The following is a 17,630-nucleotide window of genomic DNA, read 5'->3' on the forward strand; positions in this document are numbered from 1 at the left end:
CCGAACACAATAACCACTTCCGGCTAGCACAGGAAGTACGGAAACTGGGACTGAATCTGAGAGGTCCGGAGCCAGGCTGCAGGATTTGGAAGGTGCGGAAGTGTTCTCTTTTCCAGGATGCTAAGGCTGCCCTCTGCGAAGCTCTGCGCCCTCACTGGGTTCGACCGGCTTCGTTCCTAGGTTTTGGCTCTTGTCTCGGAAAGGCGGTTTTCCTGCTACGCGATGCCCCCGTTCGGACTCCTGCATATGAGGGCTTGGGCTTCACTGTTTGGCCAGCTTCTTCGGCCCCGCCGTGCTGTGTTCATCAGGGAGGTCCGTGTTCATAGCCAGGTGAGCCAGGCTGAGTGGTCTGTCGGGGTAGGATCTCCAGATCTGATGCAGGGATTCGTGGCCTGCCCTCCATTAGTACTATCGGGGTTTTTAGAAGTAATTTACGGGTACTGAGCTAAGTGTTTTAGATGCTTTGTCATTTGATCCTCATAGCAGTCTTGAGAGGTTGGGATTATTTCCATTTTACAGTTGAGGAAATAGTAAGCTAGGTTAAATGACTTATCTACGGATACGTACGGGAGCATTTGTAATATAGGTCCTCAATCCCTTCTGTGAACTTCTTGGGGTCAAACACATTCTTAACTGAAGTATATGATTATTCCCATTAAGTGAGATGACTGAAGCCCGTAAATGGACTGAGTTCACATTATAATTTGCCTCAAAATGAGCAACCTTCCCCCCTTCCAAAACAAACAAACAAAACAAAGAAACCTTTTTTGACTTTTAGAGGTTTTGGATTTTGGAATTGCAGAGGAAGGATTGGGGACTTGAACTGTCCTTCTTTGGAGGATAGAATCCGCCAAAATATGGAACTACTACACCCTATTTCAGGAAGAGGCATACAGCCTCATGCCAATAAACAAAATCACCAGTTCTGTTTTGTTTTGGGAAAGACCCTGGCAGAGGCTTTGTGCTATCATAAATAACAGGGTTCAGATCTTGTTATTAATTTCAGTCACAGATCCTACCAATGTGGTGTGGTTTTTTTTTTTTTTTTAGTTCAATTTGGATATCCATTCCTGTTCAGTCCATAGGCATTTTCTGTGTTTTGGGCTGGTTCTTTTCTATCTTCAGGTTACTTTTTCCATGTCTCCAAGCCTAGTTACCACTACTATCTTATTAAAAATTCATCGTTTTGCTCTTCGAGTAGGAATTGAGAATTGTAGATTATTCTAATCCCCACTCTTAGTTGGGGGTGGTAGTGGTGGGTTGTTCTGTGCCTTCATTGTTCTTGGGTCCTTAAGCTTTCTCAGACATTTGAAAACTCCAAATGTAGTGAATACATTTAAAAACAACAACTATGATATGTATGACATATGTAAAGCAAATACAGTATGTGTTTTAGAATGAGGCTGAAATTGGACTAGATAAAACCATTCAGTCTGCCTGTTGCTCAGGACCAAATGTCTTTGTAGGCCTGGACATGGGGCCAGAAGTGTCACAGGTCTGGCCAGTCTTAAGAGGAGCACATCTCATATTTCTTTTCTAATAGGTTGCAGAGGCAGTGTTGACGTCCCAACTGAAACCACATCAAGAGAAATCACATTTTGTCATCAAAACCCCAAAGGTAATGCCCTTTGCCCCACCCTGTCCTGTAAGTGTGCCTTGGAGGAATACCCTCTGTTTTGCTCTGCTTGTCTCTTTCTAATCCCTTTTAATGTCTTTTTAGACTAATTAAAAAAAAAAAAGATGGGGTGCCTGGGTGGCTCAGTCAGTTGAGCGTCCGACTTCAGCTCAGGTCATGATCTCACCATTCGTGGGTTCAAGCTCCACATCAGGCTCTGTGGTGACAGCTCAGAGCCTGGAGCCTGTCTTCAGATTCTGTGTCTCCCTCTGTCTCTGACTCTTTCCTGCTCACGCTGTCTCTGTCTCTCAAAAATAAATAAAAAACAAACAAACAAAAAAAGAATTCACTATTCTTGAGATATCGGTGAGGCTTAGTCATCTGAATTCAAAGAGATTTCAACTTCAGACCATGGATTATAGATGCTATCTAACTTTTTTTTTAATGTTTTTTAATGTTTATTTATTTTTGAGGGAGAGAGAGAGACAACGCAAGCAGGGAATGGTGCAGAGAGAGAGAGACACACACATACACAGAATCCGAAGCAGATTCTAGGTTCCGAGCTGTCAGCACAGAACCTGACACGGGGCTCAAACCCACAAACTGTGAGGTCATGACTTGAGCTAAAGTCAGATGCTTAATCAACTGAGCCACTCAGGTGCCCCAATCAACTCTTTGTCTTAAATGTACTTGGTTTTTGTCTTTGTTTTGGTTGTGACTCCTTTTGGTTTCTAGGGCACCAGAGATCTTAGTCCCCAGCAGATGGTTGTGAGGGAGAAAATTCTTGATATGGTTATTGGCTGCTTTAAACGTCATGGAGCGAAGAGGATAGATACTCCAGCCTTTGAGCTAAAGGTAAGAAGAAAAAAACACTTTTGGAACTCCATTTCTTCATCTGCCTTCGGTCTTTGAAAGAACTTTTAACTTTTGTTTTGGAGTCCTTTGAACTGTGGCGGTTTTTTATACCTGCAGGAAACGCTCACTGAGAAGTACGGAGAGGACTCTGGGCTCATCTATGATCTGAAGGATCAGGGTGGAGAGCTGCTGTCCCTGCGCTATGACCTTACTGTATCTTTCTAAGTGTTGGACACTGACATCTCTTTCCAAACCCAGATGGCTCTTTGTCAGTAGAGACAAAGTGCATCTGGGACCCCATAGGTCTGTTTTCAGCAGCCTTTACTTCAGGTTCCTTCCAGAAAGCATTTCTGCTACTAGCCAGGCCTGCAGCATTGTCATTTAACTTTGAGCATGTAAAGGGTATCACAATCCCTTTTGGAAGTTTGCAGAAATACAGATTTCTGGTCCCTCTCCCCAGATATTCTTCATTCTGTAGCTGGAGTGGGGCTCTGCAATCTACATTTTAAATAGGCACCTGGGGTCATGAAGAGGCAGGTGGTTCTTGACCTATACTTTAAGAAACATCGAAATAGTTGGAGGGAAATCCAGGTTCTGAAACTTGACTATTTTGAAATAGTTGAGAATTGATCTGAGTCAGAAAGAATAGCCCATACTTGAAGTTCTTGGGTCATTTCTATTTCATTCAGTGGCCAGTAGACCAGTTTCCCCTGCTCTTTATTGAACTTGCACTTTTGCTTGGAGGGATTCCTTCATTCCTTTATGTATACTGAATGTCAAGCTAGGCGTTGGGGATAGTGGCAAACAAGACAGAAGGTCCTTGTTCTCATCCTAGTGGATGAGATCCCATTGATAATGGCCCAGTCCTCTCAAATGTCTACGCACTGGGCCTCAGCTTTGGGTGCAGTATCCTTCCTCCTTAACTTATTTATGTGAGGTCCCTTTTGCTCGTTATCTGGCCATGAATAAGGTGAAAAAGATGAAACGTTACCATGTTGGAAAGGTGTGGCGGCGGGAGAGCCCAACCATAGTCCAAGGCCGCTACCGGGAGTTCTGCCAGTGTGTAAGTGACCTGACGTGGGCAGCGTGGTTTGATAGTTGGGGAGGCTACAACCTGAGAACTGGCTGCTCAGGGAAGATTTTTTTTTTCCCCTGTCTTTTTCTTTGTTGTAGGATTTTGACATTGCTGGTCAGTTTGATCCTATGATCCCTGATGCAGAGTGTTTGAAGATCATGTGTGAAATTCTTAGTGGGTTGGAGCTAGGGGACTTCATCATTAAGGTGAGACCAGGGCTAAGGACTGAGGGGAAAAGTCTGGATTTGGCTTGATTCTGTCCTAAAACATAGTGACCCCAGCCTTTAAGCTTATAGATCTGGGACATTTTCAGAACAGTTATTTAATTTTATCTATAGTCATCCTATGAAAATTTTTTTCTGTCCCCTTTATGAGACAAGCGAGGCTAGTGGGGACTGCCATTGTTTTGAGGGAAAGGGCATTGACAAGGCATTTGTGTTACTTCCACTGAGTTCACAGGTCAATGATCGGCGGATTTTGGATGGGATGTTTGCCGTCTGTGGTGTTCCTGAAAGCAAGTTCCATGCCATCTGCTCCTCAATAGACAAACTAGACAAGGTAACAAAAAATACATGTTTTAGTATACCATATCTGAGTTTCTGCCCTGCCCTGAAATCTATACTATACCCCTGTGGCTGGATTTCCTGAGCTGTCTCTGACTTTGCTGAGTATAATGTTAGGTACTCATGAGATTTCCAGTTAAATAAAGAAGGATTTTGGCACTGGGCTAAAGTTTGTGTGTTTGCACAGACATCTTGGAAAGACGTGAGACATGAGATGGTGGTAAAGAAAGGCCTGGCTCCTGAAGTGGCTGACAGAATTGGGGACTATGTCCAATGTCATGGTAAGAACCATTTTTTTCTGGGCTATGTGATAGAACTGAAGTGATGGGTATACAACTTCTACCTCTGAAACACCTTCTTTCTCAAGATGTGCGAAGTATCAGAAACTGTCCTGAATTTAATTTCCGTTTTATTTAGTATAACCATTTTATGTCTTCAGATAGCAAAGGCAGAGGAGGTGAGTCTGGTCATAAGACATCAGGATTTTCTTTTTCTTTTTTTTAAATAAAATGAAGAGGACTAGGGGCACCTGGGTTGCTCATTTGGTTAAGCATCTGACTCCTGATTTTGGTTCAGTTCATGATCTCATGGGTCATGGGATTGAGCCATGAGTTAGGCTCTGCTCTGTCAGTGGGATTCTTTCTTCCTTCCTCTCTCTCTGCCCCTCCCCTACTGTCCCACTTTCACATGCATGTGTGAAAGCTTGCTTCTTTCTCTCTTTCAAAATAAATAAACATTAAAAAAAGAAGAAGAAAATGAAGAGGACTGGCTGGAACACGTTAGGAATAAATTTGGATAAAACACATCTGGGTGAATTGCACACATCTTATTTCTCCCTGTATGCCTCCCTAGGCGGAGTGTCCTTGATAGAGCAGATGTTCCAGGATCCTAGACTATGCCAGAATAAGCAGGCCCGAGAGGGCTTGGGGGACTTAAAGCTGCTATTTGAATACCTGACTTTATTTGGAATTGCTGAGAAGGTAAGCTGAGCTGGCAGTGGACCTCTAGCTGAACTTTGGGGTTCTCAGGGTCCTGAGTCTTTTCTGGAATTTACTTTAGCCTTGTTCCCACAGATCTCTTTTGACCTGAGCCTAGCTCGGGGCCTAGACTACTATACCGGAGTGATCTATGAAGCAGTGCTATTACAGACCCCGGCTCAGGCTGAGGAATCCTCCAATGTGGGCAGTGTGGCTGCTGGAGGACGCTATGATGGGCTGGTGGGCATGTTTGACCCCAAAGGCTACAAGGTGCCGTGCGTGGGACTCAGTATTGGGGTAGAGCGAATCTTCTCCATTGTGGAGCAGAGGATGAAGGTAGGTCTTAGGTTAGGGTGGAATGGGGGTGGAGACAAACTCATGTTTTTGGATATACAGTTGGACTGTTTTTCTGATGATTCTTTTTGTCTTTTTTTTTTTTAATTTAATTTCTGATGCGCAGGACGTATTTTTATTAGTTTTATTTTTTCCCTCTCTCTTTAATTAGACTTTTGGTCAGAAGATACGGACCACAGAAACTCAAGTGTTTGTGGCCACACCACAGAAGAACTTTCTTCATGAACGGTTGAAGCTAATTGCAGAGCTTTGGGATGCTGGGATCAAGGTATGATAGAACTGATACCCAGGTCATCTAGGTATATGTGGGCATTCAGGTGGCCATTTCTACCTTATGCAATGTAGAACTTAAGAACTTTCTTAGTCTTCCAGGGTGTCTTCTAGTAGGAGGGTTAGGTACTTAATTCTTCAGCAATGCTTGTTCCTGGGGTTGAGTAGTATGGTTATTCTTAAGCCCCTTACTCTATCTCACCCTTTTCAGGCAGAGTTGCTGTACAAAAACAACCCTAAACTACTGACTCAACTGCACTACTGTGAGGACATGGGCATTCCACTGGTGGTCATTATTGGTGAGCAAGAAATGAAAGAAGGGATAATCAAGCTTCGTTTAGTGGCCAGCAGGGAGGAGGTAAGTGGGGAAATGGAAGGAACCAAGTGTTTTTATCTTTCTTAGATTTTTTAAAAAATATTTAATTATTTTGAGAGAAAGAGAAAAAGTATACTCACAAGTGGATGAGCAGGGGAGAGGCAGAGAGAGAATCCCAAGGAAGTCCACACTGTGAGCACAGAGCCCAGTCTCACAGGCTTTGAGATCATGACCTGAGCCTAAATCAAGAATCGGATGCTTAAATGACTGAGCCATTCAAGGGCCATAAAGATTTTATTTTTTTAGTAATCTCTGCACCCATCATGGATCTTGAACTCAGAACCCCAAGATCAAGAGTCACATACTCTATTGATTGAGCCAGACGGGTGCCCCATGTGTTAGAATCTCTTGAGGGCATACATTCTCCTGTTCAGCTTGAAACTCACACTTCTCCCTGTTGGTTGTATAAGTAGTGGGAGCAGATGTGGAATAAAATGCATCTGGAAAAGCAGTGACTAAGAAGCTAGAATCACTCTCTATGGTTTGTCATATGAAGGTTCTCTTATGTTACAGGTTGCCATTAAACGGGAAAATCTTGTGGCTGAAATTCAGAAGCGACTATCTGAGTCTTGACTCTTGCCTGATTGCCGTCTGCTGCTCTTTCTAGAAAATGTGTCTTCTAGAACTGAGTTGCTCATGTACTTCACAACTGCTGGCCAGGATGGATGACAAGTTCCTTGGCCTCCTCCATCCTTTCTGGGTACAGAAATGTGGAAGGCCCTGTGGACTCCTGGGCTGGTGTGATCAGCTATTCTGCATGAGCGCAGATGGCTGGTATGTGAAAGAGATATGTTCTAACTGCAGAGACAGATGGCAGAATTAAAGTGCTGTTGAATGCTGCCGATAGGTACTGAGATGGTTGCTTTTACCTCTAGGAAAGTTGCCTCAGGCTGAGACCATTGAGATCAGAAGTCAGGTTCTTAGCCTTCTGCTGTGACTTCTGAACCAGATTCTGGGGAATTTGTCCACAACCTGCTGTTGGCCTGTCCAGGGAGTTTTGGGAGACAGCAAAGAAGTGGGAAAATGGCTTCTTTCTCCTTTGTTTGAGGATAGAGATGCTATCCTGAGGACAAAGTAGTGCTCATATTGATGTGGCATCTCTCTCGCCTGTCTAAATAGAGTGAGGCAGTCTGTTTAGTAATCTTGAAAGTTGAATTTAATAGGTGACTTGATGCAATTGTCTGAACTTTTGAGATTTTGGAGACCATTTCCTGTGCCAGAATTACTGCTCTGACTATATTCTATATTCTCCTATGGAGGTGTTCTTTCTAGAAGTGATTGGATAATATATTTAATAAAATATTAAATGTAGTAGCTTGGGTGATTTGTTATCAAGATTGGTTTGCATAGACCGTAGAAAACGTTTGATTGTACACTGGAGAAATCTGAGAGCTGGGAGCAACCTCCCTGGGGTGGCCCTTCTGTATTCAGTGAATGGAGCAGTCACACTTTCCCACTGCTCCCCATTAACACCCCAGCCCCCAACTTGGAGATACAGTCATGTCTAAGTCAACATATAGTGAGCCATCTGTCAGAGTTCTTCATCCTAGAGCATTGCTGATGACTGGCCTTTCCCAGTCTAATCATATTGATTAAACTATGCCCTATAGATTGACTATAAGGTTCCTCAGTTAAAGGAAAAATGAGTTAACCAAAGGGTGTTAGCATTGCTTCAAAACAGACAGTGTGCAAAAAGCGCTGTCTATATGCGCTTGGAAGGCTGCAACCTCTGGTGTCAGGACCGTATCTTGAGTGCATACAGGTAAATGGGACATCTAGAACTCCTGATAACCGATTCAGCCTTAAAGAAAACTTAGAAACTCTGGGCAAATGCACGCAAAATTAATTAGACTAGATCAGAGGCCCCCGATCTGGACCGTTTCCTCGTTTGTAAAATAGATTGAGTTGAAGTAAATCAGCCCTTCGATGCACGTTTTGCAAGCCTGGGTAAAGAAACATTTGTAAGCGCCCTTACTTCCGTGTTGCTTCATATCCCTCTTGCGCATGCGTCGTTTTCTTGGGCAGAGGCGGGGCCAACAAGCTTGTTTTAGAAGCCCTCCAGTCCTCAGCTCGTTTAGAACACGAGACTCTAAGCTTATTGGAGGGCAAGCTTGCTTTACGGCTCAAGGCCGCTTTTTACGTCATTTTTCCGGCTTCCCATTCACTTCGCAGTGAAGATGGCGTCGGGCAGCGGGGTAGGTGTTGTGTGTAAGGAGGCTTTGGTCTGGGGGCAGAGGGTGGCTTCTCAGCGCAGAATATCCTGCGCCCGATTGGCTTCTCGACACCTCCTTGTGGTCCAGTGGCCCGGGTTCAAGAGCTTCCCCGTGGGGTCCTGGCGTAGGGTCTGTGGAGTCGTGAGGTTTCTCGCGTTTGGGTCTGAGGCTACCGTAGCCTCCTGGTGGGGTACGGAGAGTCTTCGCCCTCGACAGGTCCGAGGGTCGCCTTGCCGGTGTGGACGCGGCTCCCTCCGTTTCTCTAGGGGTCGGACATGATTAGCGACGAATCTTGAGCACTTTTTTCTCTCCAGACAAAAAACTTGGACTTTCGCCGAAAGTGGGACAAAGATGAATATGAGAAGCTCGCCGAGAAGAGGCTTACGGAAGAGAGAGAAAAGAAGGATGGTGCGTGCCTGCTCCGTCAAGGGCTGTGGGTATAGTAGAGGCGAAGCCATAGCTGGAGAGCGGGTGGGGAGTTGAAATGCACTGTCCTTTTACTCTGTGTAACCTCTGGCAGAGCGTTGCCTCCCTGGTCCTCGATTTCTTAACGTATAAAATGAGAGCAAGAAGGACAGAAGCGGTTTTGAGGTGTTTTCCAGTTTCTTCTACTTCCTTGTCCTCCTTTTGCTTGGCTCATTTCGTGCTTTCCTGAAGTACAGATAAGAGAGTGGAATCCTTAGTAGTGACAGAGAAGAAGTGGAGTATTTTGTTGCTGTACATTACTGCTATTGAGGATGCCCTCTTTCCCTTGAAATTACTTAAGGAGAAGAGGAACTCGTCCAGTCAAGTCCTTTCCCTGTAGTCTCAGAAGAGCAAGGGTACTAACCAAGTAATGTGTGATTTTTTTTTTCTTTTTTAGTTGATGCTTAGTACTACTCTCTGTGTACAGTGTTGGGGAGTTGGTGCTCCTCTCCCAGATAGAGATTGCACTGTACAAAAAGAAATGTCTTACTTTCTCTTCTGTTTTCAAAAGTATACGTTTTTCTTTCACTTCACTTTCACACTATCTTGTACACACTAACCCTTTTAGTTTTTATGTAATTTATACAGTAATGCCAGCCACATAACAAGTATTTCTTGAATGTTGGTCCTCTTTAAAAATTTCCCCTAGCCCTCTGTAGATTCTTTTCTGTGTTATGCTTGGGGTATCTGTCTGAAAGTATTACTAAGTATCTTGCTCTTTTAAAAGTTTGCTTTTTGTGAAAATTCAGAACTCCTCCTTTCAATTCAGTTAGTTAATAATAATAAAAAAAACTTTGCTTTTAGACTTGTTGGCTTTAAAGTGGATAAAGGCTATACAGAGTTTAGGGATTGCTTATCATTTTTCCTGTGTTGAGATTCTGTCTAGCTGCTGCTATAATGCTCCTTGTGTCCCTTGCTTTGAATTCAAGAAAGAAATGAGAGTAGATATCTATATTTTGGGTTTCATACATGTCCTTTCTGGTTCAGAAACTAAAATATTAAAAGAACTTCCATCTCTATTATACTTTAGGAAAACCAGTGCAACCAGTCAAAAGGGAGCTCCTCCGGCATAGAGACTACAAGGTGGACCTGGAATCCAAGCTTGGGAAGACAATTGTCATTACTAAGACCACACCACAATCAGAGATGGGAGGGTGAGTGACTTTTCATCTGTCTGAGGAGCCGGGAATAAAAATAATAAACTCTGTGTTGGTTTTTGCAAGTGTTAAGAAGGTTCCCTAGCCCCAGGGTAACAACTTTGTTGCCTACAGTTCTACCTTTAAGTGCGTTTTTCTTTGTTCTTCTCTGAAAATCTCAACTAAATAATGTCTCTAGGACACTCTGTGGGTCTCTTCATACTAGCACTGTAAGTGCTTCTTAGTATTTTAAAGAAGAAGTGAAGGGAAGGACTGCTGAAGGGATATTTAGGGGGAGAGATTAGGTGGAGATCGAATGGAGCCTAGGAGCTGTTGATAATGAATAAAGGGAGTTGAGGTTTCAGACTTGCTGCAGAGGCTGTAGTTGTTTTGGATTGCTTGGTCATGTACCTTCCTCCTGACTACCTTCCTCTGTTGTAAGAGTTCTACTGTTATAAGGGTCCTATAACAACTCTTTATTCTTTTGCCCACCGCTGCTATTTCCATGTTCACTTAGGCTTTCTAGCAGGAGGGCAAAACAGATAGCAATGAATGACATGTCTGAGTTGCTTAGAAAATCCACTAACATCACTTCTCTCTCTATTAGTTATTTGTTGCTTTGTAAGTTAACAAATCCAAAATGTAGCATCATAAAATACAAATAGCTCACAGTTTCTCTTAAGTAATCTGGGAAAGGCTTACCTTGGTGGTTCTAGCTCACGGTTTCACAAAGCTACAGTAAAGGCATCTGCTGAGTCTGCATTCATCTGAAGTATAAGTGGGGCCGAATCATTTGATTTTAGGTGCTTTCATGTGGCAGTGCTTTGGAGGCCTCAGTTCTTTGCCCCATTGGCCTCTCCATAGTGGTGCTTGCAATGAAGCAAGTGGCTTCCCTGGAGTAAGACATGGACAGAGTAAGAGAAAAGCCACCTTTCTTTTTTATAACCTATCTTGGAAGTGACATGGCATCACTTTTGACATATTCTTTTGGTAACAGACTAACCCTAGTACAAATTGGAAGGGGACTACACAGGGTAGGAATAGAGGAATTTGGGGATCATTGTGGGGCCATCTTGGAGGTTGGCTACCATACTCTTCCAAGTGATAAGGCTTTATGAAAATGAGAAGTGCCTTCTTGTAAAAAGAAAATTTACACTTAAAAAAATAGAGGAGTTTCTTGGCTGAGATAAGATCCTTCTAAATAATTTGACCACAAGTGCTATTTATTCTGTTTGCTAGGTATTACTGCAATGTCTGTGACTGTGTTGTGAAGGACTCCATCAACTTTCTGGATCACATTAATGGAAAGAAACGTAAGACTTGGAGGTAGTTTGTGATTGGGCTGCGACTGGGGAAAGGGTGGTTTCTCTTGGATCTTTTTTTAATTCCTGAGAAATACTCCAGTTGCTTCAGTACAGGGCATCCTTTACTTCATTATCTAATATTTCTGGAGGCCCTGGATGAGACACTGTTTTAGGCTCTCAACAAAAAGACCAGAGTCTTCTCCATGGCCTAGCTGTCCCCACTGCTTTGCATTTGCTCAGTAAGGGCTGTCGAACACCACTTGAATCTTGCTATCTGCAGCTGCTGCTTCCGGGAACGAAGTAACGCCAGTGGAGTTTTTCCAGCCATAATTATTTTTGCTGCGTATTTTATGAGAAGATTTTTTTTTTATATATAATGTCAAGAAAACTTTTTGAGGATCTGGGGGTGTTGTACTGACATTATCTTTTTCACTGTTCATCCCACCCAGATCAGCGAAATCTGGGCATGTCTATGCGTGTGGAACGTTCCACCTTGGATCAGGTGAAGAAACGTTTTGAAGTCAACAAGAAGAAGATGGAAGAGAAACAGAAGGATTATGATTTTGAGGAAAGGATGAAGGAGCTCAGAGAAGAAGTAAGCCTCTGCTGTTCTTCCATCTTTTATCCCCTAGCTTTGAGTTTTATGTTAAAAGTCATGGGAAGGCGTTCTTCCTTGTTCCACTCCCACCCCCCAGATGATAGTTGTAGCCTGAATTTCTCTATATTTATTGCCTTTGTTTGGGACTCTCATGATCTTAAGAATATGACTGTAAACCTATCCTTTTTTTCCTGGATTCTCTGCACCTACCTTTTTTTTTTTTTTTTTTTTTTTTAACACTGCAGAAGACATTAAATATACCTAATCCCCAAGAGGCATGTGAAACCAGGCTGACTGGGTCAGAATTCTGTTTCCTTCACTTACTGGCTATGACTCTTGGGAAAGTTATATAACTTCTCCATGTCTCAGTTTCCCCATATTAGAGATCTTCATATATAATCTACATAAAGTACATAGACCAATTCCTGACATGTGCTGTGTGCCCCAGGATGGTAGGTGTTACCATGTGGTTTTGCTTCCATGACCTTTTTAAGAACCAGGGATGGCCTGGAATGTAGGACTGAGAAGTGCTTTTCACAGGCTAAAATTTCTCTTTGTTGTTTCTTTTAATCTTTAGTGTGGCTTTACCTCTGCTCTTAAAATTTTACTTGTCTTTAACTGCTTTATACTAAAGATAGGAATCTTGACCTCACTTACCTCTTTCAACCTTTGGCTCAGGAGTGTGAACTGATTCTGAGTGATTTCCCCCCCAGGAGGAAAAGGCCAAAGCCTACAAGAAAGAGAAACAGAAGGAGAAGAAAAGGAGGGCTGAGGAGGACTTGACATTTGAGGAGGATGATGAGATGGCAGCTGTGATGGGCTTCTCTGGCTTTGGTTCCACCAAGAAGAGTTACTGAGGCTTTCTATGCTTGGCCCTTTGCTAACTTCGTGTGTGTGGGGGGTCATTTTTTCCTGGGTTCTTGGGAAATCCTTAAGAGCGGCAATGGGGAGGGCTTGAGGTGGGTGTTTGTGGTTTCCCTCTACTTTGGGAGAGAGCACAGGATGCATAGGTAATGCTGTGGCATGTTCCTTCAGCCTCAGTATGTCACTGGAGTCACAGGACCTCTGCCTGAGTTCCCAATAAAAACCTCTTCTGAGGCTGCTTTTCTGACCGTGCCCACCCCCGCCCCCCACCCGCATCTTTCCCTTTTCATCTGTCCAGCCTCTTATCTGAGCATACTACATTTATCCTGTGTTCTCCCTTTGTTTTAATTTTGACTCTTGCTTAGCCTACAGCAGAGAGATTCTCTGGGTCCCCAGTATCCAGTTGATAGCATATTTTTGACCAGCCCTCTCTCCCCCACAACCCTCCCTGTGGTTCTCTGCCACCTGTGCATGCATGTGTATTTCTGCCTGGGTCTGGTATGTGCGGGCGTGCGTGCATGAATTTGTCATATAGGGGGAGCCTGAGCTAGAACCTCAGAGCATTACTACCTTGGGGCCTGATGTTCTTGGCTCCCTCAGTGCATGTAACAGGAAATTAAATGGGACGAGTGTTTGGTTTTTGTCTGGTGAGTTTTTTAACCTTTGTTCTTCATATGTAGACCGTTCAGCTTTTCCTGTTTGTTTCATTTTATTGAGGATTACTCTTTTTTTTTCTTCCTTGTGAGCAGGCTCTTGGAAGAACCTGTTTGATGCAAAAAAGAAAAAGGAAAAAAAACTTCATATGGGAGCCCTTGGGTCTCAGAGACTGTTCAACATGTATAATAAATGGCATTGACTGGGCCTATTCACATTTGGTGGGAACATTCCATATTCTTCCCTGTGTATTGTTTTTTTTCTTCATACACTGAGTGTTACATACAGAGCTTATTCTTTCTTCTCCCTTCATTTGAGCCCTGTCACTTTTTTTTCTCTAGGTTCCTTCAGCATGAATTGTATTTTTCTCTGATGGGATGTGTATCCGGAGGAGACTGAACAAAACTTTTTGTATAATTTAGCCTCCTTTGATCTCGATCTCTCTTTTAGAACAGCAGAGTTGAGGGGTGAACTTGGTGTTTTCCTTATTATGTGCAGTTAGATTAAGCACAGGGTTACTAGGTTTTGGCCCTGTTGACATTTTGGGCTGGATAATTCTTTGTTCTGGAGGCTCTTTTGTGCATTTTAGGATGTTAAGCAATATGCCTAGCCTCTGATTGTAGGACCTCCTCTCCAAGTATGACAGCTAAGGATGTGGCCCCAGGAGGTGGTGAATTTCCTACTCCCAGCCCCACTGAGAACCACTGAGAAGCTACCTTCCCTCCTTTGGTCTAACTTGAGAATTAGGTGGCAAAGATTGCTGAACCAAAAAAAAAGCTTTGAAAATCCCTGGATTGGAGATTGTGCATCCCAGGGATACAGAAGGGGGTGCGGGGGGAAGCCCCTTAAACAAAGCAACCATAGTTCCACAAACTTCAAGCAGATGAATTCTATAATAACTTCAGCTGTTTCTGTATCCTGAAAACTGGACTCTCTGGGTTTATAAGGCTGTGTCTGAATCACCTTTGGGTCCCTTAAAGTACTATACTCTTTCCTTTGGACTTTTTTACATAATGCCCTTGCTGTCAGATACAACTTTTGCCTACTTTGTTTCTGATGTTGAATCTTGCTACTGGGAGCACTATAAATGTGTCTGTATCTACTGGCTCAAGGCCTGGTTCAAAGTTTCTTATGCAGTATTTGTTGGCCAACTGCAGGCAGGTTGGCGGATTTTTTCCTTAACAGTATTGTGTGCTCTACAGGTCCTTCAAGTTAAACTCTAGCAGATTGGGCTGTTTTACTCCCCCTTTCAAGGCAGGCTGAAGAAAATAGCAGTGAGCTGAGTTCCTTCCGTGATTCAGTACTCACTCTTTAGTAAACCATCTAATTCACCTTGTCTTCACAGGATTTCCCTCCCTCATTGGTACAGTGGAATCTTGACTCTAGTCACCTTTACTAAAAAGCAATTCTGAATTCCAGGTTCTCTAAATTGTCTTGGGACTAGCAAGTGGTTTGAGTCTTTAAGGGATATGTCTAGGTAAAGAGTGTGTGAAGGGACTCAAGGCAGTGACTTGAAAAGGTGGGGAATGGGGGCGGGAGAGGAGGTGAGATGGAAATTTAGGAGCCCAGAGCAATCCCAGATAACTCAGAAATCTCTGGAAGAGAAGCTTCTTTGATGTTTGTGGTCTTTCTAAAATCCATGAAAATTTTGGTTTCTGGTTGAAGAATATGCCTGACTACCCTACATGTGTTCATTTATTCAGTGATTGCTGAAATGTTGAACATGTTCTAGGCCCTGGTATTGTTTTCTGGAGCAAGGCATCAAGGTTCCACCTGTCCTGGAATTTACCTATGGATTGCTCTGGGCTCCTAGAATTTACCTACTGGTGGAATTGACTTTTAAAGTACCTAGGGAACAAAAGATTGGATGGTTTCAGAAGATTCTGTGGCTCCAGGCACCTCCAGAGACTCTTGAATCTCTCTCCTAATCCCCCCTCCAAAAACTTAAATGTGAAGCCTTTAGTCTAGCATTTCTACTCATAAGTGTCCATCCTAAACACATACCTGTGTGTACACATATACTTAAAAGGATGTTTACTGCAGCTTTATTTAACATTGAAACATTTAAAATAAAACATACATTTATTCTTGATTATACCACAGCCATTACTATATATATGAATTAGATCTATATACTAACAAGAAAGACCAGCATGACTTACTGTTAAGTAAAAAAAGCACAAAAACAATACCAGACAAAGTGATTTCCACAGGCTTTCAACCACTTCATGAAACTATTGTGTGTACAGTTGAATATATAGATTGAGAAAAATGTCTGGAAGATGCACAATGAAATTATAACTGGTTAACTAGAGAAAAGGGAATTGTGGGGAAAGAAAGGCTGGCTGTTTAACAATATATATAAAAGGAGTAGAATATTCATCTGGGGGTAAAATAATTTTTAAAAATAGTAACAGAAAAAGTAATACTATGTAACACCTGGGAGAGGACCTGTGTGGTTTCTTTGGTTTGGCTCCAAGGTTCCCAGGTAAGATCTGAAATACAGCTTGCAGCTTGTAAAGATACTACCCCTCTGACTCGGGCACTCCTGGGGTTTGTCCTGGGAACAGAGAGGCTGGAGGGGGTGTCCAAAGACTTGGGGACCAGATGACTGTTGCCTGTAATAGAGAATAAGCTTGGAAGGCAACTGCTTGGTAGAGCTTACGAGCGGCTAATTGAGACCTGAGTCCTCATTGCTGTGTGTCCTCAGATGGGCACTTTGAGTGGCTGATTAAGGGCAATTTCTTGGACACTAGAGCATATTGGATCATTCCTGTTCTGGTTAGCTTATTGTATCACACATCTTTCTCGCCAGTCAAGATAGTATAATCTAGAGGATGTGTCCATTTTGCCCTAGTTGAGTGGTTCCTTCAAGTAAAGCATCTTCTAAGTACTCAAGTGGTTCAGGATCTACCTGCTGGTGCTTTCAAGCCCTTTTGCCATCTCATCATTTTCCCAGTAATCAGCCTTGGAGAGAGTGTTTTAAGGCTGCCCTATCCAGAGCACCAGAGCGACTGGTTTTCCAGTGAATTTTCAGCTCCCTTTTATACCAGGAACCAGGCTCCTTGGAGAATTGGCTGATGCTAGGACGGGGGAAGGAAATAAAGAGATGAATCTGGAGCATCTTGTAGTGCCAGAAACAAAAAACAACCTTAAACAAAAGACTCACTTTTAAAATTACTTTTGGTGTGTAGTAATGTTTGTGTTTTTATTCCAGTACTTATGATCACGGTTGTATCTTATGTCCTCAAATTTCCTTATTTGGGATGTACTTTTTTGTTTGTCAACTGTATCTTGATTCCTTCCTATTATATAACCACAATTGTTTTATTCTGTTTTTCCTTTTCTCTCCCATTTTTTAGTCATGTTTTTAGGAAACAATTTGCATATTATTTTTCCACCTTTGCTACCACCTTTATTTTAGAGGTCCACAACTTAATATAACAAATGCTCACCACCGTATGGTTTTCTAAATTTACTCCTAGTTAGTAGTTACTTGGACGAAACTCATTCTTTAGTAAATTCATCAAAGATAGGTTCCCGAATACTGTATTCTTGAGTTTCTGCCTATTTAATACTGATTTTTATAGCTTTGGTACTTGAAGGACAGGTGAATATAAAATTTTGGTTCAAATTTCTTTTCCTTGAGTGTTTTTTTAAGTTTATTTTGAGAGTCCTTGGTTTTTTAGAAACTTCTTTACTGCCTGTTTTTCTATATTGTTGTGAAAATACCAATTGGTTTGTTTCCTTCCTAATGATTTTGTCTTTTTGCTTGAGGGGTGGAAGATTTTTTTCTTTTCTAATTTAATTTATTTTCTAAGATACATCTCAGAGTTGACCATTCCAGATCAATTTTCCTAGGTTCATGGAAGACCCTTTTGATGTATAAATGCAAGTTTTATTTCCAGAAAGTTTTCTTGTATCATAATTTTGAATATTACATTTGTTCCTTATTGTGCTTTATTTCTTCAGAGAGTAATATAACACATGTTGGATTTTCTTTGCCTCTGTATCTGGAACTTTCTATGTGATCTTTATTGCTTTCTTGATTTTATTTCTTAATGGTTCTAATTCCTTTCCTTATATCAGTTATTATATTTTAAGTAAAATCTTGTTTCCCTGGGGCATGTTATAGCTTAGTCTTTTTTCCCCCTGAGATGATTTGTCTTTTTCTTCAGTTTTTCCTGATTTTGACTAACTTGTTTTGTGTCTTTTCTTTTTCTGTCCACTTTTGTTCTGACTTCTTTTATTTTCTGATTATTTTTCAATGAATTTTTAAAATTTACACCCAAGTTAGTTAGCATGTAGTGC

At 42.2% G+C, this 17,630-nt stretch overlaps 2 protein-coding genes across 3 annotated transcripts; both read left to right on the plus strand.

The window, feature by feature from the left end:
* The first annotated feature begins 33 nt into the window (after positions 1 to 33).
* Positions 34 to 7,396, plus strand: LOC115294299 (probable histidine--tRNA ligase, mitochondrial). Of its 2 annotated transcripts, XM_029942078.1 has the most exons (14): positions 34 to 92; positions 181 to 330; positions 1,544 to 1,618; positions 2,351 to 2,470; positions 2,588 to 2,683; positions 3,408 to 3,533; positions 3,644 to 3,751; positions 4,005 to 4,103; positions 4,296 to 4,389; positions 4,961 to 5,088; positions 5,182 to 5,421; positions 5,591 to 5,707; positions 5,921 to 6,067; positions 6,599 to 7,396. In XM_029942078.1, exons 2-14 carry the CDS (start codon positions 223 to 225, stop codon positions 6,656 to 6,658), a joined length of 1,518 nt encoding a protein of 505 aa, XP_029797938.1. In that variant the 5' UTR covers positions 34 to 92; positions 181 to 222; the 3' UTR covers positions 6,659 to 7,396. The 2 variants fall into 2 exon arrangements, with proteins under 2 accessions (XP_029797938.1, XP_029797941.1); XM_029942081.1 differs by having other exon boundaries at positions 34 to 312.
* A 777-nt stretch (positions 7,397 to 8,173) lies between these two features.
* On the plus strand, positions 8,174 to 13,554 carry ZMAT2 (zinc finger matrin-type 2). The gene is made up of 6 exons (XM_029942085.1): positions 8,174 to 8,280; positions 8,613 to 8,706; positions 9,794 to 9,917; positions 11,139 to 11,212; positions 11,653 to 11,798; positions 12,515 to 13,554. The coding sequence occupies exons 1-6, from the start codon at positions 8,263 to 8,265 to the stop codon at positions 12,656 to 12,658; spliced, it is 600 nt and encodes a 199-aa protein (XP_029797945.1). The 5' UTR covers positions 8,174 to 8,262; the 3' UTR covers positions 12,659 to 13,554.
* The last annotated feature ends 4,076 nt before the right edge of the window (positions 13,555 to 17,630 follow it).

This window comes from Suricata suricatta, chromosome 6, assembly GCF_006229205.1.
Source record: "Suricata suricatta isolate VVHF042 chromosome 6, meerkat_22Aug2017_6uvM2_HiC, whole genome shotgun sequence".
Classification (NCBI taxonomy): Eukaryota; Metazoa; Chordata; class Mammalia; order Carnivora; family Herpestidae; genus Suricata; species Suricata suricatta.

Excerpts from the sequence above, each read along its gene's own strand:
- LOC115294299 (XM_029942078.1), top strand. The coding sequence starts at position 223 with ATGCCCCCGTTCGGACTCCTGCATATGAGGGCTTGGGCTTCACTGTTT. Across the intron at positions 5,708-5,920 it reads TTTGGGATGCTGGGATCAAG|GCAGAGTTGCTGTACAAAAA; the intron begins GTATGATAGAAC and ends CACCCTTTTCAG. Across the intron at positions 6,068-6,598 it reads TAGTGGCCAGCAGGGAGGAG|GTTGCCATTAAACGGGAAAA; the intron begins GTAAGTGGGGAA and ends CTTATGTTACAG.
- ZMAT2 (XM_029942085.1), top strand. Across the intron at positions 11,213-11,652 it reads TCACATTAATGGAAAGAAAC|ATCAGCGAAATCTGGGCATG; the intron begins GTAAGACTTGGA and ends CATCCCACCCAG. Across the intron at positions 11,799-12,514 it reads TGAAGGAGCTCAGAGAAGAA|GAGGAAAAGGCCAAAGCCTA; the intron begins GTAAGCCTCTGC and ends TTTCCCCCCCAG.